General features: G+C 42.2%; 2 protein-coding genes across 2 annotated transcripts; one reads left to right on the plus strand and one right to left on the minus strand.

Annotated features, from left to right (window-relative positions):
- Positions 1-1,774: 1,774 nt before the first annotated feature.
- Positions 1,775-11,104, minus strand: LOC120420381 (BSD domain-containing protein 1-A-like). Its single transcript, XM_039583395.2, has 4 exons — positions 10,303-11,104; positions 9,591-10,178; positions 3,181-3,332; positions 1,775-3,065 (listed from the first exon to the last, which is right to left on the minus strand). The coding sequence occupies exons 1-4, from the start codon at positions 10,314-10,316 to the stop codon at positions 2,512-2,514; spliced, it is 1,308 nt and encodes a 435-aa protein (XP_039439329.1). The 5' UTR covers positions 10,317-11,104; the 3' UTR covers positions 1,775-2,511.
- A 4,048-nt stretch (positions 11,105-15,152) lies between these two features.
- LOC120420398 (m7GpppN-mRNA hydrolase) lies at positions 15,153-16,776 on the plus strand. The gene is made up of 2 exons (XM_039583408.2): positions 15,153-15,510; positions 15,568-16,776. The coding sequence occupies exons 1-2, from the start codon at positions 15,241-15,243 to the stop codon at positions 16,576-16,578; spliced, it is 1,281 nt and encodes a 426-aa protein (XP_039439342.1). The 5' UTR covers positions 15,153-15,240; the 3' UTR covers positions 16,579-16,776.
- Positions 16,777-19,550: the final 2,774 nt, after the last annotated feature.

The following is a 19,550-nucleotide window of genomic DNA, read 5'->3' on the forward strand; positions in this document are numbered from 1 at the left end:
ATTAAAAAAAAAAACGAAGTTGACTTTATAGCTGTCGGCCACCATTGCTAGTACCAACCACTAGTGTCTTCTTTTTTATCTACAAGGACTTCGCCGCCCTGGGCTCCTAAGTGTATGAAAGTATGGCACGGAGCGACGGCGCCGAATACCCATATTTACACAAAGAATTTTAGAGCGCCCGCCGTGGGATTCGAACCGGCGACCTCTGGATTGTGAGTGCAGTGCGCGGTCCGATTGATCCACACGGGTGGAAAAAAAAATGATACATGGTAAAAAAAATGTGATTTTTCATTTAACTTTTTGTCACTAAAACTTGATTTGCAAAAAATCACAATTTTTTAAATTTTTTGATATGTTTTTAGAAGACACCAAATGCCAACTTTTCAGAAATTTCCAGTTTGTGCAAAAAAATCTTTGACCAAGTTATGAATTTTTGAATTAATACTGATATCGATAAAAAAAAAATCGAAATATTGGTCGCAAACATTTTTCAACTTCATTTTTCGATGTAAAATTAAATTTTCAATCAATAAGTACTTCAGTGAAATTTTGATAAAGTGCATCGTTTTCAAGTTAAATCCATTTTAGGAGATTTTTTTGAAAATAGTCGCAGTTTTTCATTTTTTTTTTTTTAAATAAGTGCACATGTTTGCTCACCTTCGAAAAAAATATTTTGAAAAGCTGAGAAAATTCTCTATATTTTGCTTTTTTGAACTTTGTTGATACGGCCCTTAGTTGCTAAGATATTGCCATGCAAAGGTTAAAAAACAGGAAATTTGATGTTTTCTAAGTCTCACCCAAACAACCCACGATTTTCTTATGTCGATATCTCAGCAACTAATGGTCCGATGATTAACAATGTTAAAATATGAAACATTCGTAAAATTTTACGATCTTTTCGAAAAAAAATATTTTCAAAAATTTTAAACCAAGACTAACATTTTAAAAAGGGTCTAATATTGAATGTTCGTGATCGCACATTAGTAACAAATTGTGTTGCAAAAGAGTGATAGAAAAGCTATCAATAGATTATCTCTGCTCCAAAAATATCCGAGAGTATAGCGGCCGTCACTATAGCTTGTGAGATCTCTTCTTGTGTCTCGTGATTCCCAGCGATGTCATTCTCTCTCTATCACTCCTTCCCTTTTCCTCGACTATGCGCTCTCACCGCTGAGTCTCTCAACCTCTCCGAAAAATGCAATGAGAGAACGCGAGATGGCGATTATGAGCCGACCACGCATGACGCCCCTTCAAACTGCGTTTGCAAAATTGGTTTTGTGGCGGCTTTTGTGGTTCAACGCTGTTGCGGTAGGATGATCGTGGAAGCGAGAATGAGAGAGAAAAGGAAAATGTCAATCGCGAGTGGATAAACACAAAAACGTGTTCGGCTATGTTCGGCGCTGAGAGTTTCAATGAAGAGAGAAGAGCAGTTGTATTTGAGGCATGAATATTCAGGCGAGAGAATTGTAGTTGCTGAGAGGTGATATTTTGATGTTTTAACAACCCTGGTAACAATGTCATTCGGCGCGTTTCGAAGGAACAAAACAAGCTTGCACTTTTTATTGAATTAGTAATAAAATAATTTTCATTATCGTTTATTCTTTATGCTTACAGTATAGTATAATGACAGCGATAATTTTGCCTTGTTTTTTTTTGTTGTTGCATTTTTCCGTGCTTCATCTTAACCTTGTTTTTATGTTTCTTCACTATCCATTCGCTACCCAGTGAGAAGAACCGAAACGCAAAACGCTGCTTTATGTTGCTGCTGCTGCTGTTTTATTTTACACTAAAATCATTCTCTACTATGTATAGTATAATTTATCTCAGACGAAAACACTCACGAGTCCAAGTCCATCGTCGTTTCTTCACCAGTAAAAGGTGCTGCAGATCATCCCGAGACTTTTTTTCTTCTCTTTTGTCACACCCTCAAAACGATGCTGTTTCTATAATTGTTTTCTATTGTTTTCTTTCTTCTTTTTTATTTGCTTTATCGCGGGGGAGGTTAAAGTAAATATAATATAATATGAATATATTTATAATCGTATATGTATAAAACAAAAAAGGATAAAGTAAAGACGCATAGTTGTTATTACACTTTTGCCTACGAATAATTAACAGCTTAAATTGGATTTAAGATATTTTCATTGTTTGTTGTTGTTGTTGTTTTGTTGTCGTGTGTTTTAAAATTTACAAAACGGAAAATTATTTGTAAAGACTCTCATTTTCTCCTTGCCAAACTCGCTTTTCTTTTGCTCAGCCCTCCAACAACGAAAGTGAGAAAGAGTTTTTTTTGTTTCTAGTTAAATTTAGAGCAGTTGTGATTCTTCGTTTTTTTTTTCTTGTTAAAATGCGCGCTCAAAGGACTGTGTGGGTTGTGAACAGGAAAACGGCTAGTACATTACGAAATATATAGATTTGCTTCTGTTCTGTTCAGTTTGTAAAGAGAGGAATCGATCACAATTCTGCGCCGTAATTCTAGAGAATGCCGAAAGAAACCGCGCTCCATCCACCTCATTCCAGATCAAACTCCTTCTCCCAGCTTTCGTCCGAATTCGACGAGGACACGTCGTCCTTGGTGAAGTGGTTCTTCTCAATCTTTAACTCATTTTGCGGTTGCTGCTTTTTGGCAGGAGTCTTTTGCTTGGAATTTGTCGCGGCGGTGGCGGTCGTTCCGGTTCTACTTCCGGCATTTTTCGTCGCCGAATTTCCTCCCTTTTGCTGCGCGGACGATTTTTGGTTTGCGGTTTTGTTGCTAGCACTTTGTGGTTGTTGTTGGTTTGTGGACGATGATTTCTTCGTTGTTGCGGCCGAGCTGGGCGAACCCTTGGCAGCCTTCGTGGCGGCCTTGGCCACCGGCGTCTTCTGGGGAGTCTTTTCGATGTCCGACTGGATGAGCAGGGCTTCGTCAACGGAGTCCATCTGGCCGGATGCGATCGCCTTCTCGCGTTCCTTAATTTCCTGTTCGTACTCCTCGAGCAGGCGAGCCTGCTCCTCCTCGGAAAGCTCCATGTTCGAGGCGTCAAACTCCGGCACCTCGGCCCAGGCAATGTCGTCCGGGATGAGCTCTGAAAATGGTTTGGGTTAGCGCTCTCGGATAGCTTGAATAATTTGAAAATCTCTCATCATAAAAAAATATAAAAATTTATTCCCAAATTAAGTAGATCTACTGATCATCCCCACCTTCCTCGATGGTCCGCTTGGGCTGGTCGGTCTGGACGATTACGGTAGCGGGGGTCACAGTCTCGGTGGAGGCGACCGCCGCTTTGGCCTTCCGTTCGGCCTGCTCGGCGTTGGCGATGGCGTCCTCTAGCAGGGCCTTCTTGAACAGGTATCTGTTGAGGTGGAGATGAAATCAAATTATATTTGTGGGATATCCAATATAGAGTAGTACGAAGCAAAAGTAAGCACGGGGCAAAGGTACGCACCGGTTTTTTTTAATACTTAATTTTTACCGTAAAAGCTCATATTCGGGTTTTCGACTTGTTTTAGGGTACATGTTATACGTTTACAAAGATAACGTTTAAAGCAGGCCAAGGATTGATACCTAAGAGCATGCAATGGCATTGACCTTGTTGCGTGCTCTTCGGTTGACGTCCACGTAAGCGTAAGGAACATCCTGGAAGGAGCGTAACTAACTACATCCGTAGTTCTGTTAGATCATCCGAATTATCTTGATCAGAACAGTATAGCTCTGATTCCTTGCGAGTGTCCTATTTTCTTACCTCCACGTTGGCTTGGTTTTCATGATGACCTAACTGGTGGCCTGTGGAAACGGATCGTAAACCTTTGACCACCGCGGGTCAGAGTCGAGACGGCTAAAAGAAAGGGGCGCGACAATGTGGGAAAGGGAAGTAATTTGTGATTGTAGACGGTATTGTTTTGATTCGCAGTATGTTGAGTCAACTGCTGTGGATGTACCTGAAACATCGCACAACGGGGTTTCTCTTCTCTTCATTCTCAGGGGTGCGAGTCGGCGCTGAATCTCCTGTTGCTGAAGTGGAAACAGTGCATTGAAAAAGGAAATATTGTTCTGTCAGTCTTCATAGATTTGAAGCGGGCCTTCGAGACCATTGACCGGACTAAATTGATACGTGTGCTGAAGAAAAGCGGGATTCGAGGGGGACGTCACTCTGCGATAACACACTAAAACGCACAAAAACGAGCTCGAAAAGCATCAACGCTACTCATCGTGCCGAGCAAGTTATCGCAAGTTAACGCGCGTTAAAGCGAGTTAAAGCGGTCATCGTCTGCTCGACCTTTGAACAAAGCGAAAACGATCTTGCATCCCTGCTGTCATAGCTCGAGCAGTTTTTCGATCAAGTTTGGCAACTCGGTATTTGTTTTGATAAGTTTTCAAGCAGTTTCCGCAGAAAGGAAACAAAAACAAAGCAGGTCACGATTTTTTTTGGTCAAAGGTCGGAAAACTTTACTCCGATGGGATGACCGGCGCCGGCGTTTTGCTACAACGAGACAAGCAGCAACTGGACCCGAAAGTGACCGGCAAGCTGCAACTTGGGGAGAAAAAGTTCAAGTGTAAGTTTTCTTTTCAGCGGGTGAGTTTGAGTTTTAATTTGATGTTTTTTCAGATCTTAGCAATCAATCGATGGAAAGCACCACATCTGGGCATTTTGGTGCGACTCCCCGGGAAGTGTATTTTCTAACCAATTCCAACAATGAGCTGCGAGAGGAGAACCGTGAGTTTAAGGCGGCGGCTGTAGGGAGAAGTGTCCAACGAAACCGACGGCACAGTGGACGGTGCCGTTTGATGTTTTTTCCGGGTGTTTAAGCAAACTAGCTCCTAAAAAATGACGCCGACGAGCGGCTTAGAGTGTGGCTTGTCTGGACCACAACATAGGCGAGTTCTGCTGTAACCTATAAGGGAAACCGGTGCCGTCGGAGTGGACAGGTCAATTCAGGAAAATGGAAAATGCGCCACAGTTTGACACATTTGGCGAGAAGAAGAGTAATAAAGTTCTAGGTGGAGTTTCGGAGGACTTTTTATTTCAACGCTTATTAGCTTTGCAGGTCTAAATGCTGCGGTTAAAAGCCGCCGCTTCTGCCCGCCGCTTGGGGGGCAAAGATGACGACTACTAGAATAGTTTTGAATACTTTACTGCCGTTCTACGCATAATTGTCCCATGTTCAAAAAAGTGGAACTGAGAAAAACGCGATTGAAATTTTTCGATCGATTTCTGTGTTTCTACGCATAATTGTCCCGTGGGTTCCTATTCGCCTTATGTGTCCCTAATCGCCCCCGTTAGCAGTTTATCACCCTTATTTGTGATTCTCTTGCTATACAACAGGTAAACAAGACATAATGCTTAGTAAAACTAATGATTCCGTGTAAGAAAATACTTGGTGGGACAATTATGCGTAGAAGTTTGACGATGGGACAAACAGACTTGGTGTTGTTTTTAATGAGTTTCCGAACAAAGTACCAGATTTTATGTGTTTTTCTTAAAGTACCCATCAAACTAAACCTAAAAATGTCATAAAGTCAAAATCGTCCAAAACTGACATGGGACAATTATGCGTAGAACGGCAGTTTATTGAATGTAAAGCCATTTTGAAATAATAAAAAATGATAACGAAAACCAAGCCACGGCTTGTTACAATTTTCTTCTCTGTAAAGACAATCCCAGCGTACGTTAAACCACTTCCGGCAGCTCGATGCAGACGCTTCCTCTACCGTGGATCTTCTGGTGTATCTGCTTGGTTGTGTTGGTGCTTTGACAGGACATCCGACCCGTGTTTGGATATTGCTACTACTAATCCAGCTCAGACGGATTTTTTGGCACCGTGTGAATCGACCAGAACCCACACCATCAGTGGCCTCAACACCTTTCGTGTGACCTTGCCGCCCCCCAGTTTCCCCCTCAGCAGATTCATAATCGTACAGCATCGTTGGCAGACCCTTTGCACCCAACGCCGGTCCCATCGTGCAACCCGGAACACTCCCGTTTTCATGAGTGTCCATCCGGAAGCTACCAACTCGCTAGAGCTGGCCGCTAGTGTCCCTTTTGACCAGCACAACGCGGCAAGAATGCTTCCTCCACTCCGGGCGCCACCGTTTTTTACCCCCCATCCGTCCGGGTGACGGAGAAAAATTCAGAAAAGCAAACTGCTCGACTAATTTGACAACGAGAACTGTCATTTGCTCTTGACAGTTCTCGCTGTCAAAAAAATCGAGCAGTGTGATGCGAGAATGCAAGAAAAGATAAGCCAAAAAGCAAGTTATCGCGGTTAAAGCGCGTTAAAGCAAGTTAAAACGGAAAGGAGAAAGTGAACGCTGCAAAGGTTTGAAAAGGAAGCTTTATCGCTCGGTTAGCGCGGAAGTGACGTCCCCCTCGGCGGGATTCGTGGAACGGTCTTGAAATGGTTCTGCAGTTACCTAGAAAACCGGAAGCAGGTCACGAGGTACAACGACGCAGTCTCAGCGGAAACAGCAGTGGATCTTGGAGTTCCACAAGGAAGCGTGCTACACAGAAAAAAATATTCCTGTAAATTTACATTATTTATCATGTACCAAAAGGTATCATGATAAATGATGTATATTTACATTAGGTTCATTGGAAATTTACATTAGATTCATTGGAAATTTACATTAGTTTTGAAAATTTACATTAGTTTTGGAATTTACATTACTTTTGGAATTTACATTAGTTCAAATCAACTAATTCTGATTGGCCAATGGGAATGAGAAGCTCGACTTGGTTCGCAGTAGGAAAAGGGTGTGGCCTATGTTCTATTTTAAAATGATTGAAGCGGGCAGCAAAAGGAAATTCGGATTTTAAAAAGTTGTTTCACAGGTAGGGGACGCTTTCTCGTCGACGGCCAAGTGGAATAACGCTGGACTGGAATCGAACGGACGACGGGTAGGATGTTCGGTGTTACTGCTGCTACCCGCTGCCGACTGAGCCATCTTCGCATTTTATAAACGAGCGGCTAAAGCATCAACTTGTTCAGGTCGAGGCTCAGGCAGTGGACAAGCGAAATATGAGAGCGATAGAAAGAGAACCAAATATAACTATTTTTAGTTCGGGTAGTTTTGAAGTCAACGTTTGGCAGAAATACATTGGATATATGATTTACATTAAATAGGAATTTACAGGAAGCCGGACACGGGTAGAAATTCATCAGATTTGAGTTTCCATGCTCAACGTTTCCATTAGATTCATGATTTACATTAGATTTAGATTTACATTGGAGTAATTTCCATGACTTTTTACTCTTTACATCATATTTCAACATTACATTGAGTGAGTTTACATAAGAAACAGTAATTACGTGCTGTGTAAATTTACATATTTTTTTCTGTGTAGGGCCACTATTATTTATCCTCTACATAAACGACATCAAACAGGCGCTGAAGAGAGTACAGGTAAACCTGTTCGCCGATGACACGGTACTACTTGTTGTTGGTGACAGCTTCGATGAGTGTTTTGATATAATGAACGAAGAGCTGGGCGGGTTCTCAGAATGGTTAAATTGGAAAAAAACTGTAGCTGAACATTACGAAGACAAAGTGCATGTTGGTGACAACACGGCAGACCAAGGATTGCAGAAGGAGCGTACAGATGGATGGAGGAATCGTGGAGCGTGTCGAGACGAAAGTTTGGCGTCTTGTGTCGGATTAATCGTTACTTGACAGCAGAGACAAAGGTTCAGTTGTACAACTCGCTGATCGCACCGCACTTCGACTACTGCTCATCGATCTTGTTCTTCGCAACACAACGGCAAATGAAGAGGATGCAAGTTCTCCAGAGCAAAATCATGCGGCTCATCCTTAGATGTGATAGACTGACACCGAGACGGAGCATGCTGGAAAGTTTGCAGTAGATGTCGGTGAAGCAACGGATCGAATACAACACACTTGTTTTTGTTTTTCGTGTGAAGGAAAGGATGGCACCACAATACTTGACGGAAGCCATGGTATGCGGAAGGGATATCCATGAGCACGACACTAGAGGAGCTGACGATATCAGATTGCAGATTTGGAGGAAGGTGTGTACGCAGAACTCGTTGTTTTACAAAGGTTTTAAACTATACAACCAGCTTCCAGAGGCAGCAAAGATGACGAGCAACATAAACGAGTTTAAACGGAGCTGCAAGTAGTTTGGAGTTTGACCCACGATGGTACTGTGACGAAGAGCACGTTATGACGGTCGGCCATCTTCATTATCGGTACACATCGCATGGGATCACTTTGGGCCGCATATGATAAATTTATTCAAAAGTGACGCGAATCTGGGCGCGGTTTAACCCTCTGGGCTCATATGTGCGTGGAATAGCAAATGGTTCCAATACCCTAAATGGATAAAAATACTGCAATCTGATTGATAAAATGACTCGACACAGGATTTGTTAGAGCGCCTTGAGATAGGACACGAGAGAAATGGATGGGCATACACGGAAGTAGAGTCAAGATTACAGGACACTCTCAAAACACGAACGACGAATTATCGAAAGATATCTGCTCGTAAACCTTCCATGCTACAAAAACTGTGTATGGGTAAGAGGTGGGCCATCCAAGGAAAAAAAAAAAAGAACATCGAAGCCAAATGCTTCAATTGCGGAGGCGACCATTCTACCAAGAATCGGAGCTGCCCAAAACGAGCTGAGTTTGTAAAAATTCAGCAGCAAGCGACGACGAGACACCAACCAAATCGTCGTAAAACACCACCAGCATTCACGGACGTGGATTTTCCTGCTTTGGCGTCACCAGTGGAACCAGCGACAAAAAGTTGCAGAGAATACAAAACCTCCAGGCTTCAGTCAGCAACCGAGGGAAAACCAACCAACACCAACGGGTGAAGGCAGTATTGACCTGTTTTCACCACAAGAACTTTTCAACATTTTCATCGAGATGACAATAACTCTGCGTGGGTGCAAAACTCGCCAGAAACAAGTAAGAATCCTTGGAGCATTCATCTTAAAATGCAGTTCGTAGTTAACTCGTTCTAATAATGTTGAATATCTTAATGAATTTATTTTTTTCTAGTTCTAAGTTTTTCAAAGTTTACGTCGCCTCTCCTCTTCAAAATTGGTCTGAAAAATCAGGGGGCAAAAATATATTTTTCCAACATTTTCATAAAAATATATGTCTTATCAACTAAAAACAAACGAGGATGCATTTTTCTGCACGATAATCATATTTAGCATGTTTGGGCTTGTTTAAAAATGTTTTGAAATATTATAAAATTCTCGTAAAAAAATATTTTTGCAAAAAATAAAATTTTCGCCAATACTTTGATATTTTGGAAACTATTGATGGACAGGTGTATAATGCATTTTTAAACACTTTTTTCATTCAAATGTTGAACCCTCGTAATTTCAATTTTTATACATTTTTTTAATTTTTTTTTCACGAAATCAAACACGGCTGCGTCGCAAATAACGTGTAAGATTTCAAACGCTTACGTATATCTTTCTTCAGACGAATTGAAATGGCATAATTTTTACTTTACACCATTTCAACAATGATTTTTACGGGACGGGAATGTCAAGTACACAGGATGCATAAAATTAACCACCGAAAAAGCGCTTCCCTAACACGGATGTGAACTTCAAGAGACATGTCACGATCTTACCTCTTCCAAAAGTCCATGTGCGCAACCTTGGCCGGCACCAACGCCACGTACTGCTCGTTCAGGATGGTACTGCTGGCCAGGTGGCGTGCCAATCGCGGCTCGGTAAACTGCTCCTGCTCCACCACCTCCATCCAGCGTTTGTACTTTTCGCTCAGCTCGTCCGCCGGCTCCTCCAGATAGGTCGTGTCCATCGACTGCAGCTCCGCTAGGTGGCGATAGAATCCGGTCAGTGTTTCTGCGCCCTCTTCGGTGATGAGCACCTCTTCCGCTTCTTCGTCTTCCTCCAGCGATGGAACGAGAGCTTCGGTGACCTGGCCGAGGAAGCTGCTGAAGCTCTTCTTCATCGCTCCCACGGTGGAGTCCGGCTCGGTGAGACTCAGGGAACGACCGAGCGCTTCCGTGGCACTGGTGGCTTCTGTTTTGACGACCGTCGTGAGCTCGGTGAGGTCATTCTTGACCGCTTCCAGCACCGAGGCCGACTTGGATTTGGCCGTGTCCAGCCAGGAGCCCCACCAGCTGCCTCCGGCCGAGCTGGTACTTCCCGTGGGGCTGGACACTTTCTCCGGGCTCTTGTCCCCGGCAGTGGAGCTGAAACAGAACAAACAGAAGTTGCATTCGGTTATCAACAAGTCTCGATGGGGAGGGGGAGGGATGGTCTTATGAGTAAGTAAACATTCGCGCAGCAGAAAGGAAGACTTATTTTTTTTCTCACCTATTGTCTGCCATATCGACACACTTTTATCGCGGGCAGCTGCTGCAAGCAAATGAACGCTCTCTCTCCACAGGTGAAACGACGAGGACAGTATTGGTCGCAGAGTCAGCAGCGGATAGGAAATTACGTGACTTTCCGATTCTTCCGTTCTTTATTTTCTTGTTGCTTCACAGGCACATTTCGCAACACTCTAGCAATCCAGCAGCACGGGAGGCTTGTTCTGGTGCATCAATTATTGAACCATTCGGCAGATCTTAGATCATTCACTCCGAGTTTTTTCCTCCTCTTCTGGTTTCTTATGGGTAAACACACTAAGGTTGGAACAAGGGGGCCACGCGAGAAAGAGACAGGGCCTGGCTAGACTAGTGTGCCAGCAGCAGCAGAACTGGATTATTTTGCACCCAGGAAAAAAAAAAACACACACGAAAGAGAAAAATTACTTTACACTTTTCCACCCCAAACTCCCTCCTTGCTTCTGGACCACCTCTTTGCTTTGTGGACCAACCAACCCACAACACACACAGCTGAAGTGTGGCGGAGTTTGTCAACAAGAGGCTTTCGAGTTTGACGTTTGCAGCGAATGTCGACTGGTGTCCACGAAAGAGGAAAAAATGAACAATGACGCAAAAAGCAATTTGAAGTTGAAAAATTGGAAAGTTGTCTTCGAAACGCAGATTGTTACACTTGATTTTCTGTTCAGCCTTTTTATTATCACTTTTCCAACCTGCTAGAGGTTTCACAGCCGGAAACGGAGCCGATTAACTTCCTTTTTTCGCGAGGAAAAAAGATTCCCGACGTAAACACAAGTGCAGACACAGATTAAACGTCGACTTGAAGTGAGAGCTGTCAGAATATGTTGGAGTACTAGAATGTTTTGGTGGGTTTGGTCGACGCAGTGTGCACAGTGAAAAATAAAGATTTTTTGGGCAATAACCGAGGCAATAACCTTATAACCTACGGCCCTATGCTAGTTCAGGACTAGAGATCCTAAATAGGGAGACTGGACGAAGTGAATTTGACGTACCCAAACAGACGCGAGTTTGACGTATCCAAACGAGCATTCGCCTTCACGCCCAGCAAAACTTATCAGTGTTGCCAAGCTCAAATCATACGTTGCCAGATCGATTTAGCAAGCTTAGACCAGTCTCCCTATTTAGGGTCTATATTCAGGACTAAGACTTAGTAGTTTAAGATGTACGCAAACGTTCACAAGAATGTTGGTAAAAAAATGAGAAAACATGAATAATAATACTTGAGGTTTTTTTTAAAAGGTCCAATAAACCAAATTTCCAGTTTAAGACTAGTATCAAAGAGTAAAAAAACTGGGGTATTCGACGCGCCGCACGCAAAAACGGAAAAATGACGAAATCGAGTAAAAATTAACTTTTTTCACTAAAACTGCGATAACTTGAAAATTTCAGTGATGACCTATACATATCAGGGTACTAAAAGTTGCGTCTTTCAATTACGAAAATTTTGGTACCCAAACATGTATAGGTCATCGCTGAAATTTTCAAGTTATCGCAGTTTTAGTGAAAAAAGTGGCTTTTTACCTGTTTCCGTCATTTTCCCGAAAAACCCGGTTTTTATGTTTAAAAAAAAATCATATCTCCGAAACGTGTTAATGGATATTCGCAATTTATTGATATGTTATGTAAAATATTACAAGGAATCCCGGAAAAATATTTTCAGACATGGGCTCTTTGGTCCCGAGACCTTGAATCGGCAATTGAAATTTTCATAGGACCTTTTCAAATATTCAGCTAGCTTTTATGGACCTCAACATATTTTTCCTAAAAAGCTCAACTAATAACCTTTCTTTTGAATTGTGGTGCTCCAAAATTGGTTCAGAAAAATGTGTTTTTTTGCGAAAACCGACGAATATCGCAACATTATGAACCACCCTATTTCGGATAGGACCACCCTAATCGCCAGACAAAAAAAAAAACGGGTCTAATTATTTGGGCCAAAGAACCCTCACTCAAAATTTGAGCCAAATCGGAGCACTTTTGATTTGGAGACTTCCTGTTTGATGTGGAATGGCTGAAAACACACATATCACTCAAGGGCTCATAAGTGGCATCATAAGTGGTCATAGCTTGAGACAGGGTTGCCAGATCTTCAATGTTTTAGACTCGTTGGAAAGGTCTTTCGATTACCTTACCAACGATGGGTTGGATGATGGATCCGGACATTGTTTACATACATTTAAGTGAGATCCGGCTACAAAGAAAGCATAAGCATAAGCATAAGCATAGGTGCCCACCCGCAGTTGCTACTCCGTTATTGACCAGGACCTCCAGAAGTTACATCCACGAGCCGTGGAAGATAAGTGGATGCTATCTTTCCTCGCTTCGCAACTTCTCAAAGGCCCCTATCATGCTGATCAATACCGGCGCCGGCCACGACCAGTGGTAGGGTCACGGGGAAGTGGATGGGAATGTTAGTCCGATACTTGAGTGATAGAGACCGCCCAATCGACTGCTTCTCCGACAAAGTATCACATGAGTTTTGAGGGGGTTAGTAGATGGGTATGAGGTCAGGATTCACGAGTGGCAGTGATGTGACCATGAGCATTTTGTTTATTGGTTGGAAATTTTAAATCTTAGGCAGCCGGCTGCGGAAAGATAAATAATTGATTATTTAAAAAGTTTTTTTAATCGAACGCGTGCCAACCGAGCAGTAGTGCTATGGGATGGGCTTATCATTATATTTTTACTGTTTGCACAAATTATATAACGCGAGCAAATTTCAAAAATAGTAAATAAATGACGCTTTATTCTTCATAAAATCGCTAGTTTGATGAGTTATTACTAAAACTGCCTGTTGGAACGTTCCTTACGAACAACAAATAAACGTAAAGAAAACAGGACACCACGTAACCAATTGTAATGAAATTAAAACAATAACTTAAGCGAACTAAACCGGCGGCGTTCCTTCCAATCAACGATGATAAAAGAAGGACCTATGAAAAATTAAATATCAAATAAAAGGCTCCGAAAACAATCTACTGGTACAGTTGACAAAATAACGAAACGACAGCAAAATGATCAAGAACGCGTGTACTTAATTATTTAATAATGATCCTATAACGATTATTTTCAATGAGATATGATTTGGATCTATCGACCGATTCTGTAGATTTTACGCGGTTTTAAATATTTATTGGGCTGAAAAAAGAACAAATAAACTCATTCACACTCTCATACACACATAAAATTTTTTGACTTCAATATTATAGCGAGTAAGATTTTTTAAATTAGACTTGAAATTATTTTTAAAGGCCTCAATATAATGAAAACAGCCTGTACTTCATAAAATAAAATAAATAACAAAGTACCCTAAATTGGGTAGAATTTCCAGATTATCTATAATTCCGGATAAGTGGCTGTCAAAGCTCACCACTCAGTGAGTGGTACTTACAGGCTCAAACAGTTCGTGAGATCCGGCTACAAAGAAGTACATAAATATCACTTAAGTGGGCAGCACTCGAGACAGGGTTGCCAGATCTTCAATGTTTTAGATTCGTTGGAAAGGTCTTTCCATTACCTTACCAACGATGGGTTGGATGATGGATCCGGACATTGTTTATATACATTTAAGTGAGATCCGGCTACAAAGAAGTACATAAATATCACTTAAGTGGTCAGAACTAGAGACAGGGTTGCCAGATCTTTAATGTTTTAGACTCGTTGGAAATACAGCGAAAAACAAAAACTCCTTATTTAACTAAGTTTTAGTAAATTTTGTCTTTTGAGTTGTATATTTCACATTAATGTTCGTGTAAGTTTTTTAAATCGAGACAAAATTATTCAGCGACATAATTAATACAGACTTTTTCCAGAAAAAAGGTAGACTCTCATTTGAATCAATGTGGCATCCGGGCGATACGCATACTGTGCGGCTCTGGCGAGTAAGCAAAAAGATGCAAAATCACTATTTTTGTATCCACGAAAAACTTTTTAATACGATAGCATTTTCAATACTTCACTAAACTGAATGATTTTTAATAGGGTCTTATGGGACCCCAAAACGAACCAAAAAAGGCTAACTCGGCCAAAATCGGTTCTGTCAGTTCCGAGATAATCGTGTGGAACAAAATCATTTCTACACACATCCCCACAGACATTTGCTCAGAATTTCTGAGTCGATATGTATACGTGAAGGTATATCTAGGAGGTGTATTCAAGAAGTTCCATTTTCGAGTGATTTTCATAGGTGGTGAGGAAGACAAAAAGCAAAGCAATTCACTTTAACGATCCCCGGGTCTTTTATGGTCTCTATTGCAAGTTTCTGCTCATCTCTAAGCGTCCGAAGGTTATGTGTGGTGAGTCACCCATAACCTCTTTTACGCAAATGGACCGACGTTTTACTTCCCCATCCGATAGAAGGCCAGGAGTATAAGGCGGGAATCGAACGTGCACCCCATAGCAACTTAGGGATCGGCAGCCAAAGTCTTAGGGTTATTAAAAAACACCCAAAAAGCAAAAACTGAAAATCTGGTTTATTATTGGACCTTTTCAAAAAAAAACTCCAGATCTGGAGTTTTTTTTTGAAAAGGACCAATAAACCAAATTTTCTGTTTTTGCTTTTTGGGTGTTTTTCAATACCCCTGACTCAAGGCGGTTCTAAAAACACCCAAAAAGCAAAAAACTGGAAATTTGGTTTATTGGACCTTTAAAAAAAAAAAACTTCAGAGATATTATTTTATTCCGAAAAAGTTAACACAAAGCAAAAAATCTTCAAATAAATTTCAGCGTGTTATCTACCTGAACTTCTTATTCTAGTACTTCCCTGATGTAAACAAGCCATTGAATCACCCCCCGAACGTCATTCGTTTCGTCTCGAAAACTTCGCATCAGCTTTTCAAAACAACAAAAGCATCCGCTGCTAGATTTTTAGTGTAAAACTCCGTTCAAGTCATCGCTAAACCCCAAAATGTCCACCGTCCTCCAAGCGGAGGCGTACCTCGCGGCGGTCCAGCAGGATCGCAAAGCGCCACGCAACAACCAGCCGCACGCCATCGGCACGGACATTTTGGACGATTTGGGCAGCCGGTTTATAATCAACGTTCCGGTCGAGGAGCGCAACAACCTGATCCGGATCTGCTTCCAAATCGAGCTGGCCCACTGGTTCTACTTGGACTTTTACTGCTCGATGCAGAAGGAACGGTTCGGGATAAAGCAGTTCGCTTTTCAGCTGTTTCAGGTTTGGTTTGTTTGAGAAGTTTGGTTGATCTTTTGGATGATTTGTTTTGTTTTGCAGCACATTCCGTTCCTACAGCCTCATCTGATGTATGTGGACAAAATCCTGGAGGATTGGAAGCAGTACAAGCTGTCGGTGCCGACGTACGGTGCAATCATTTTGTCGGAGGATCTGAAGCAGGTCCTGCTGGTCCAGTCCTACTGGGCCAAGTCTTCGTGGGGCTTTCCGAAGGGAAAGATCAACGAAAACGAGGAACCTCTGCATTGTGCCATTCGCGAAGTCTACGAGGAGACCGGGTACGACATCAAGAACCTGATCGTCCCCACCGAGTACATCGAGCTGGTCATCAACTATCAGTACACGCGGCTCTACCTTGTTTCCGGAGTGCCCCAGTCGACGATCTTCATCCCGCGAACCCGCAACGAGATCAAGTGCTGCGAATGGTTCCCGATCGACCTGCTGCCGGTGACGAAGAACGAAAACTTTGTCAAAGACAACCTCAGCATGACCGGTAACTCGTTCTTCATGATTCTCCCCTTCGTCAAGCGGCTCAAAAAGTGGCTGGAAAAGATGCAAAAGAACAAACACAAGGGCACCGCCAACAACGCCAACTCCCCCGTCCCCGGATCAGCCGGCAAGCCAAGCAACGGCAAATACTTTGACAAACCGAGCAACGCCGCTACCACAGGGGGCAACCAATCGGCCAACCGCCAACGCCAGCGCCACAAATCGGTGGGGGATCTCGAGCAGCAGCAGCTTCTGCAACGCTCCAAACCTGGCGGGACTCAGTTCTTCGCCAACAAAAACACCCCCAACAACAACAGCACCAACCCGGACCAGGAGGCGGAAACGGCGACAACCTCGACTAAAAAGACGGGCAAGAAGCAGAATCACCCGGAAACGGTGGTGACGACGGCCTCCGGAGGGGGACGTTTGCAGACCAAGCGGAAGCTTTTCGACACGGTGATGATGGAGGTGAACAAGGAGTTGCGCGAGGAGGATCCGTACGGGTGCTTTGACGAGAACAAGGCGTGGCTCGGGTTTAGACTTGACTACAGTAAATTTCTGTAAATGTGGATTGGTTTTATCCTTACTTGACTTTAATTTTGATCTGTTTTTTTTCTTGTTTTAATTTTTTGAACCGTGTAAAATTGTATTTATTCTATACAATCATACCGATCTCGACCGTCAATACTAACGATTACTTATAATTTGGACAATGTTTCCAAAGATATGATTTAAATAAATTATGGAATTCATGACACATAAGTATTATGACGTTTTATTTAATTTCAATCACATTTCACACTCCCATAGCATAATTTCATAAAAAGTTAAAAACTAATAAATTCATTTTTTAACAGTAATTTGCAAAAGCTATGAGAAAAAGTCAAACCAATCGTGGATGTACATATAAAAATATGTTTTATTGACCTCAAACTTCAATGCCCGTTTTAACCCCACTTCCATTTGTAGTAGAAGGCTCATATTTGGCATGAGTTCATCTCATGTATAGACAAACAAACGCTGAAAGTTTCATCCAAATCGGAGCACCTCGATACGACCTCTAGAACAAAGTGAGCAGAATCTAAAAATACTGCTTCTTAAACCGTTCGTTTTCAAACAGTTTATTTAAAAAAAGAGATAAAAAATATTGTTGTGTTTTCATAAAAAAAATCGTCAGTTTTTGATGTTTGCATTTTTTTAAAAAGCTCAATTTAAAAATCGGTCCTGCACACGGGATATGTCTTGACTGTGTTAACCCCGAATTTTAGCCTATTTGGTCCACCCCATCTCGAGATATCTTGGCACCTGTAAATCAACTAGGTGTTTAGAGAAAAACAAACAGAACTAGATCATTGATCAGTAGTGCGGTGCCTGTGTGGACGCTCAGTCCTGTTTTTTCGTGTTATTTTCCGTCTCTTATGTGTCGCTGTTCGAGTGCATGGGGTGATTGGTCATTATAATTAAATAATGGCATCAGTAGTGCGGTGCCTGTGTGGACGCTCAGTCCTGTTTTTTCGTGTTATTTTCCGTCTCTTATGTGTCGCTGTTCGAGTGCATGGGGTGATTGGTCATTATAAATAAATAATGGCATCAGTAGTGCGGTGCCTGTGTGGACGCTCAGTCCTGTTTTTTCGTGTTATTTTCCGTCTCTTTTATGTCGCTGTTCGAGTGCATGGGGTGATTGGTCATTATAATTAAATAATGGCATCAGTAGTGCGGTGCCTGTGTGGACGCGCAGTCCTGTTTTTTTTTCGTGTTATTTTCCATCTCTTTTGTGTCGCTATTTGTGTACATGGGGTGATTGGATTTCTTCTGATTCGTGTTGTTTTCATCTCTTTTGTGTCGCTGTTTGTGTGCATGGGGTGATTGGTCTTCTTCTTCTTCTTTTTTCTTTATTTTTAGTTCGCGCGTTCGTTGGCCAATGAGTTTATTTTTGTTCTCTTTACATAGTTTTCGATAGAAACGATCCGAATTCTTTTTTTTTTTCGAGACAAGCAAGTCGTATTGCTGGATTAAGTCCTTTCTATATCATCGATGATCGGAAGGCACGCCGACGAATATGTTTTAAGGCTTATGATATAAAATCATTTTAATGAATAAAGCCCTTCTTACATCACCGTTGATCGGAAGGCACGCCGACGAAGAATTTCTGGAGGATCGCGGTCGAATTAATACTATATTTAAAATTCTAGATAGCTATCTTTCGGATTCGATTGTGAGTAGCGGGACTTCGCGGTTACTATGCAACGTGTTTTTTGGAGTCTTTTTATATTTTAAATTTATAAGTCCTTCTTTTATCATCGTTGATAGGAAGGCACGCCGCCGGTTAAGTTCGTTTAAGTTATTGTTTTAATTTCATTACAATCGGTTACGTGGTGTCCTGTTTTCTTTTCGTTTATATTCGTTGATCGTAATAATTTATTTCAACTGGCAGCTTTAGTATTAACTCATCTACTATTTTTGACATTTGCTCGCGTTATCTTAATTGTACCAACAGTAAAAATATACTGATAAGTCCAGCACTACCGCTCGGTTGGCACGCGTTCGATTAAAACAAACTTTTTAAATAATCAATTATTTATCTTTCCGCAGCCGGCTGCCTAAGATTTAAAAATTTCAACCGATAAACAAAATGCTCATGGTCACATCACTGCCACTCGTGAATCCTGACCTCATACCCATCTACTAACCCCCTCAAAACTCATGTGATACTTTGTCGGAGAAGCAGTCGATTGGGCGGTCTCTATCACTCAAGTATCGGACTAACATTCCCATCCACTTCCCCGTGACCCTACCACTGGTCGTGGCCGGCGCCGGTATTGATCAGCATGATAGGGGCCTTTGAGAAGTTGCGAAGCGAGGAAAGATAGCACCCACTTATCTTCCACGGCTCGTGGATGTAACTTCTGGAGGTCCTGGTCAATAACGGAGTAGCAACTGCGGGTGGGCACCTATGCTTATGCTTATGCTTATGCTTTAAACAAACAGAACTAGATCATTCCTTTGTGGACCACCAATCAGTGTGGTACTCCTGGATATTAGCTCCTGAGGAGTGCTTAAAAAGTGCAAAAATGCCTCACGGCAAGAAAAAGAGGCGGTCCTCACCAGCAGGATCGGCAGATTTGAAGAAGCTAAAGAATGCCGAAGCGCTACCTGCAAAGACAGGCAGTTTGAGCAAGGACGCTCAAAATTCGTCTGGAAACCAGTTCGCCATGTGAAAACATCGTCTTCGGATTCGGTGCGCAAGTGGCTGACCGGGTTTATCAAATCTGGTGCTTTACGAGCTTCCATTCGCTTGTGTGCTGATGGACTCAAAATTCTGCTACCTACCAGAAAGGATTACAACTACGTTCAGGATTTCCTGAACAACACAAAGATTGAATACTACAGCCATGACGATCCAGGTAAACGCCCCATGAAACAGGTCCTCCGAGGCCTGTACGACATGGATGTGAGTGTGCTGAAAGAAGAGCTCAAAACTCTTAAGTTGAACGTGATCGAAGTCTTCAAGATGACGAGACACAACAAGGACATCG

This window comes from Culex pipiens, chromosome 2 (genome assembly GCF_016801865.2).
Source record: "Culex pipiens pallens isolate TS chromosome 2, TS_CPP_V2, whole genome shotgun sequence".
In the NCBI taxonomy this organism is placed as follows: domain Eukaryota; kingdom Metazoa; phylum Arthropoda; class Insecta; order Diptera; family Culicidae; genus Culex; species Culex pipiens.

Bases quoted from the DNA above. Each gene is read 5' to 3' on its own strand.
- LOC120420381 (XM_039583395.2), bottom strand. The intron at 3,333-9,590 runs GTAAGATCGTGA...CCACCTCAACAG, and splicing joins CACATGGACTTTTGGAAGAG to ATACCTGTTCAAGAAGGCCC. The intron at 3,066-3,180 runs GTGGGGATGATC...AACCATTTTCAG, and splicing joins CAAGCGGACCATCGAGGAAG to AGCTCATCCCGGACGACATT.
- LOC120420398 (XM_039583408.2), top strand. From the start codon at position 15,241: ATGTCCACCGTCCTCCAAGCGGAGGCGTACCTCGCGGCGGTCCAGCAG. The intron at 15,511-15,567 runs GTTTGGTTTGTT...TTTGTTTTGCAG, and splicing joins TCGCTTTTCAGCTGTTTCAG to CACATTCCGTTCCTACAGCC.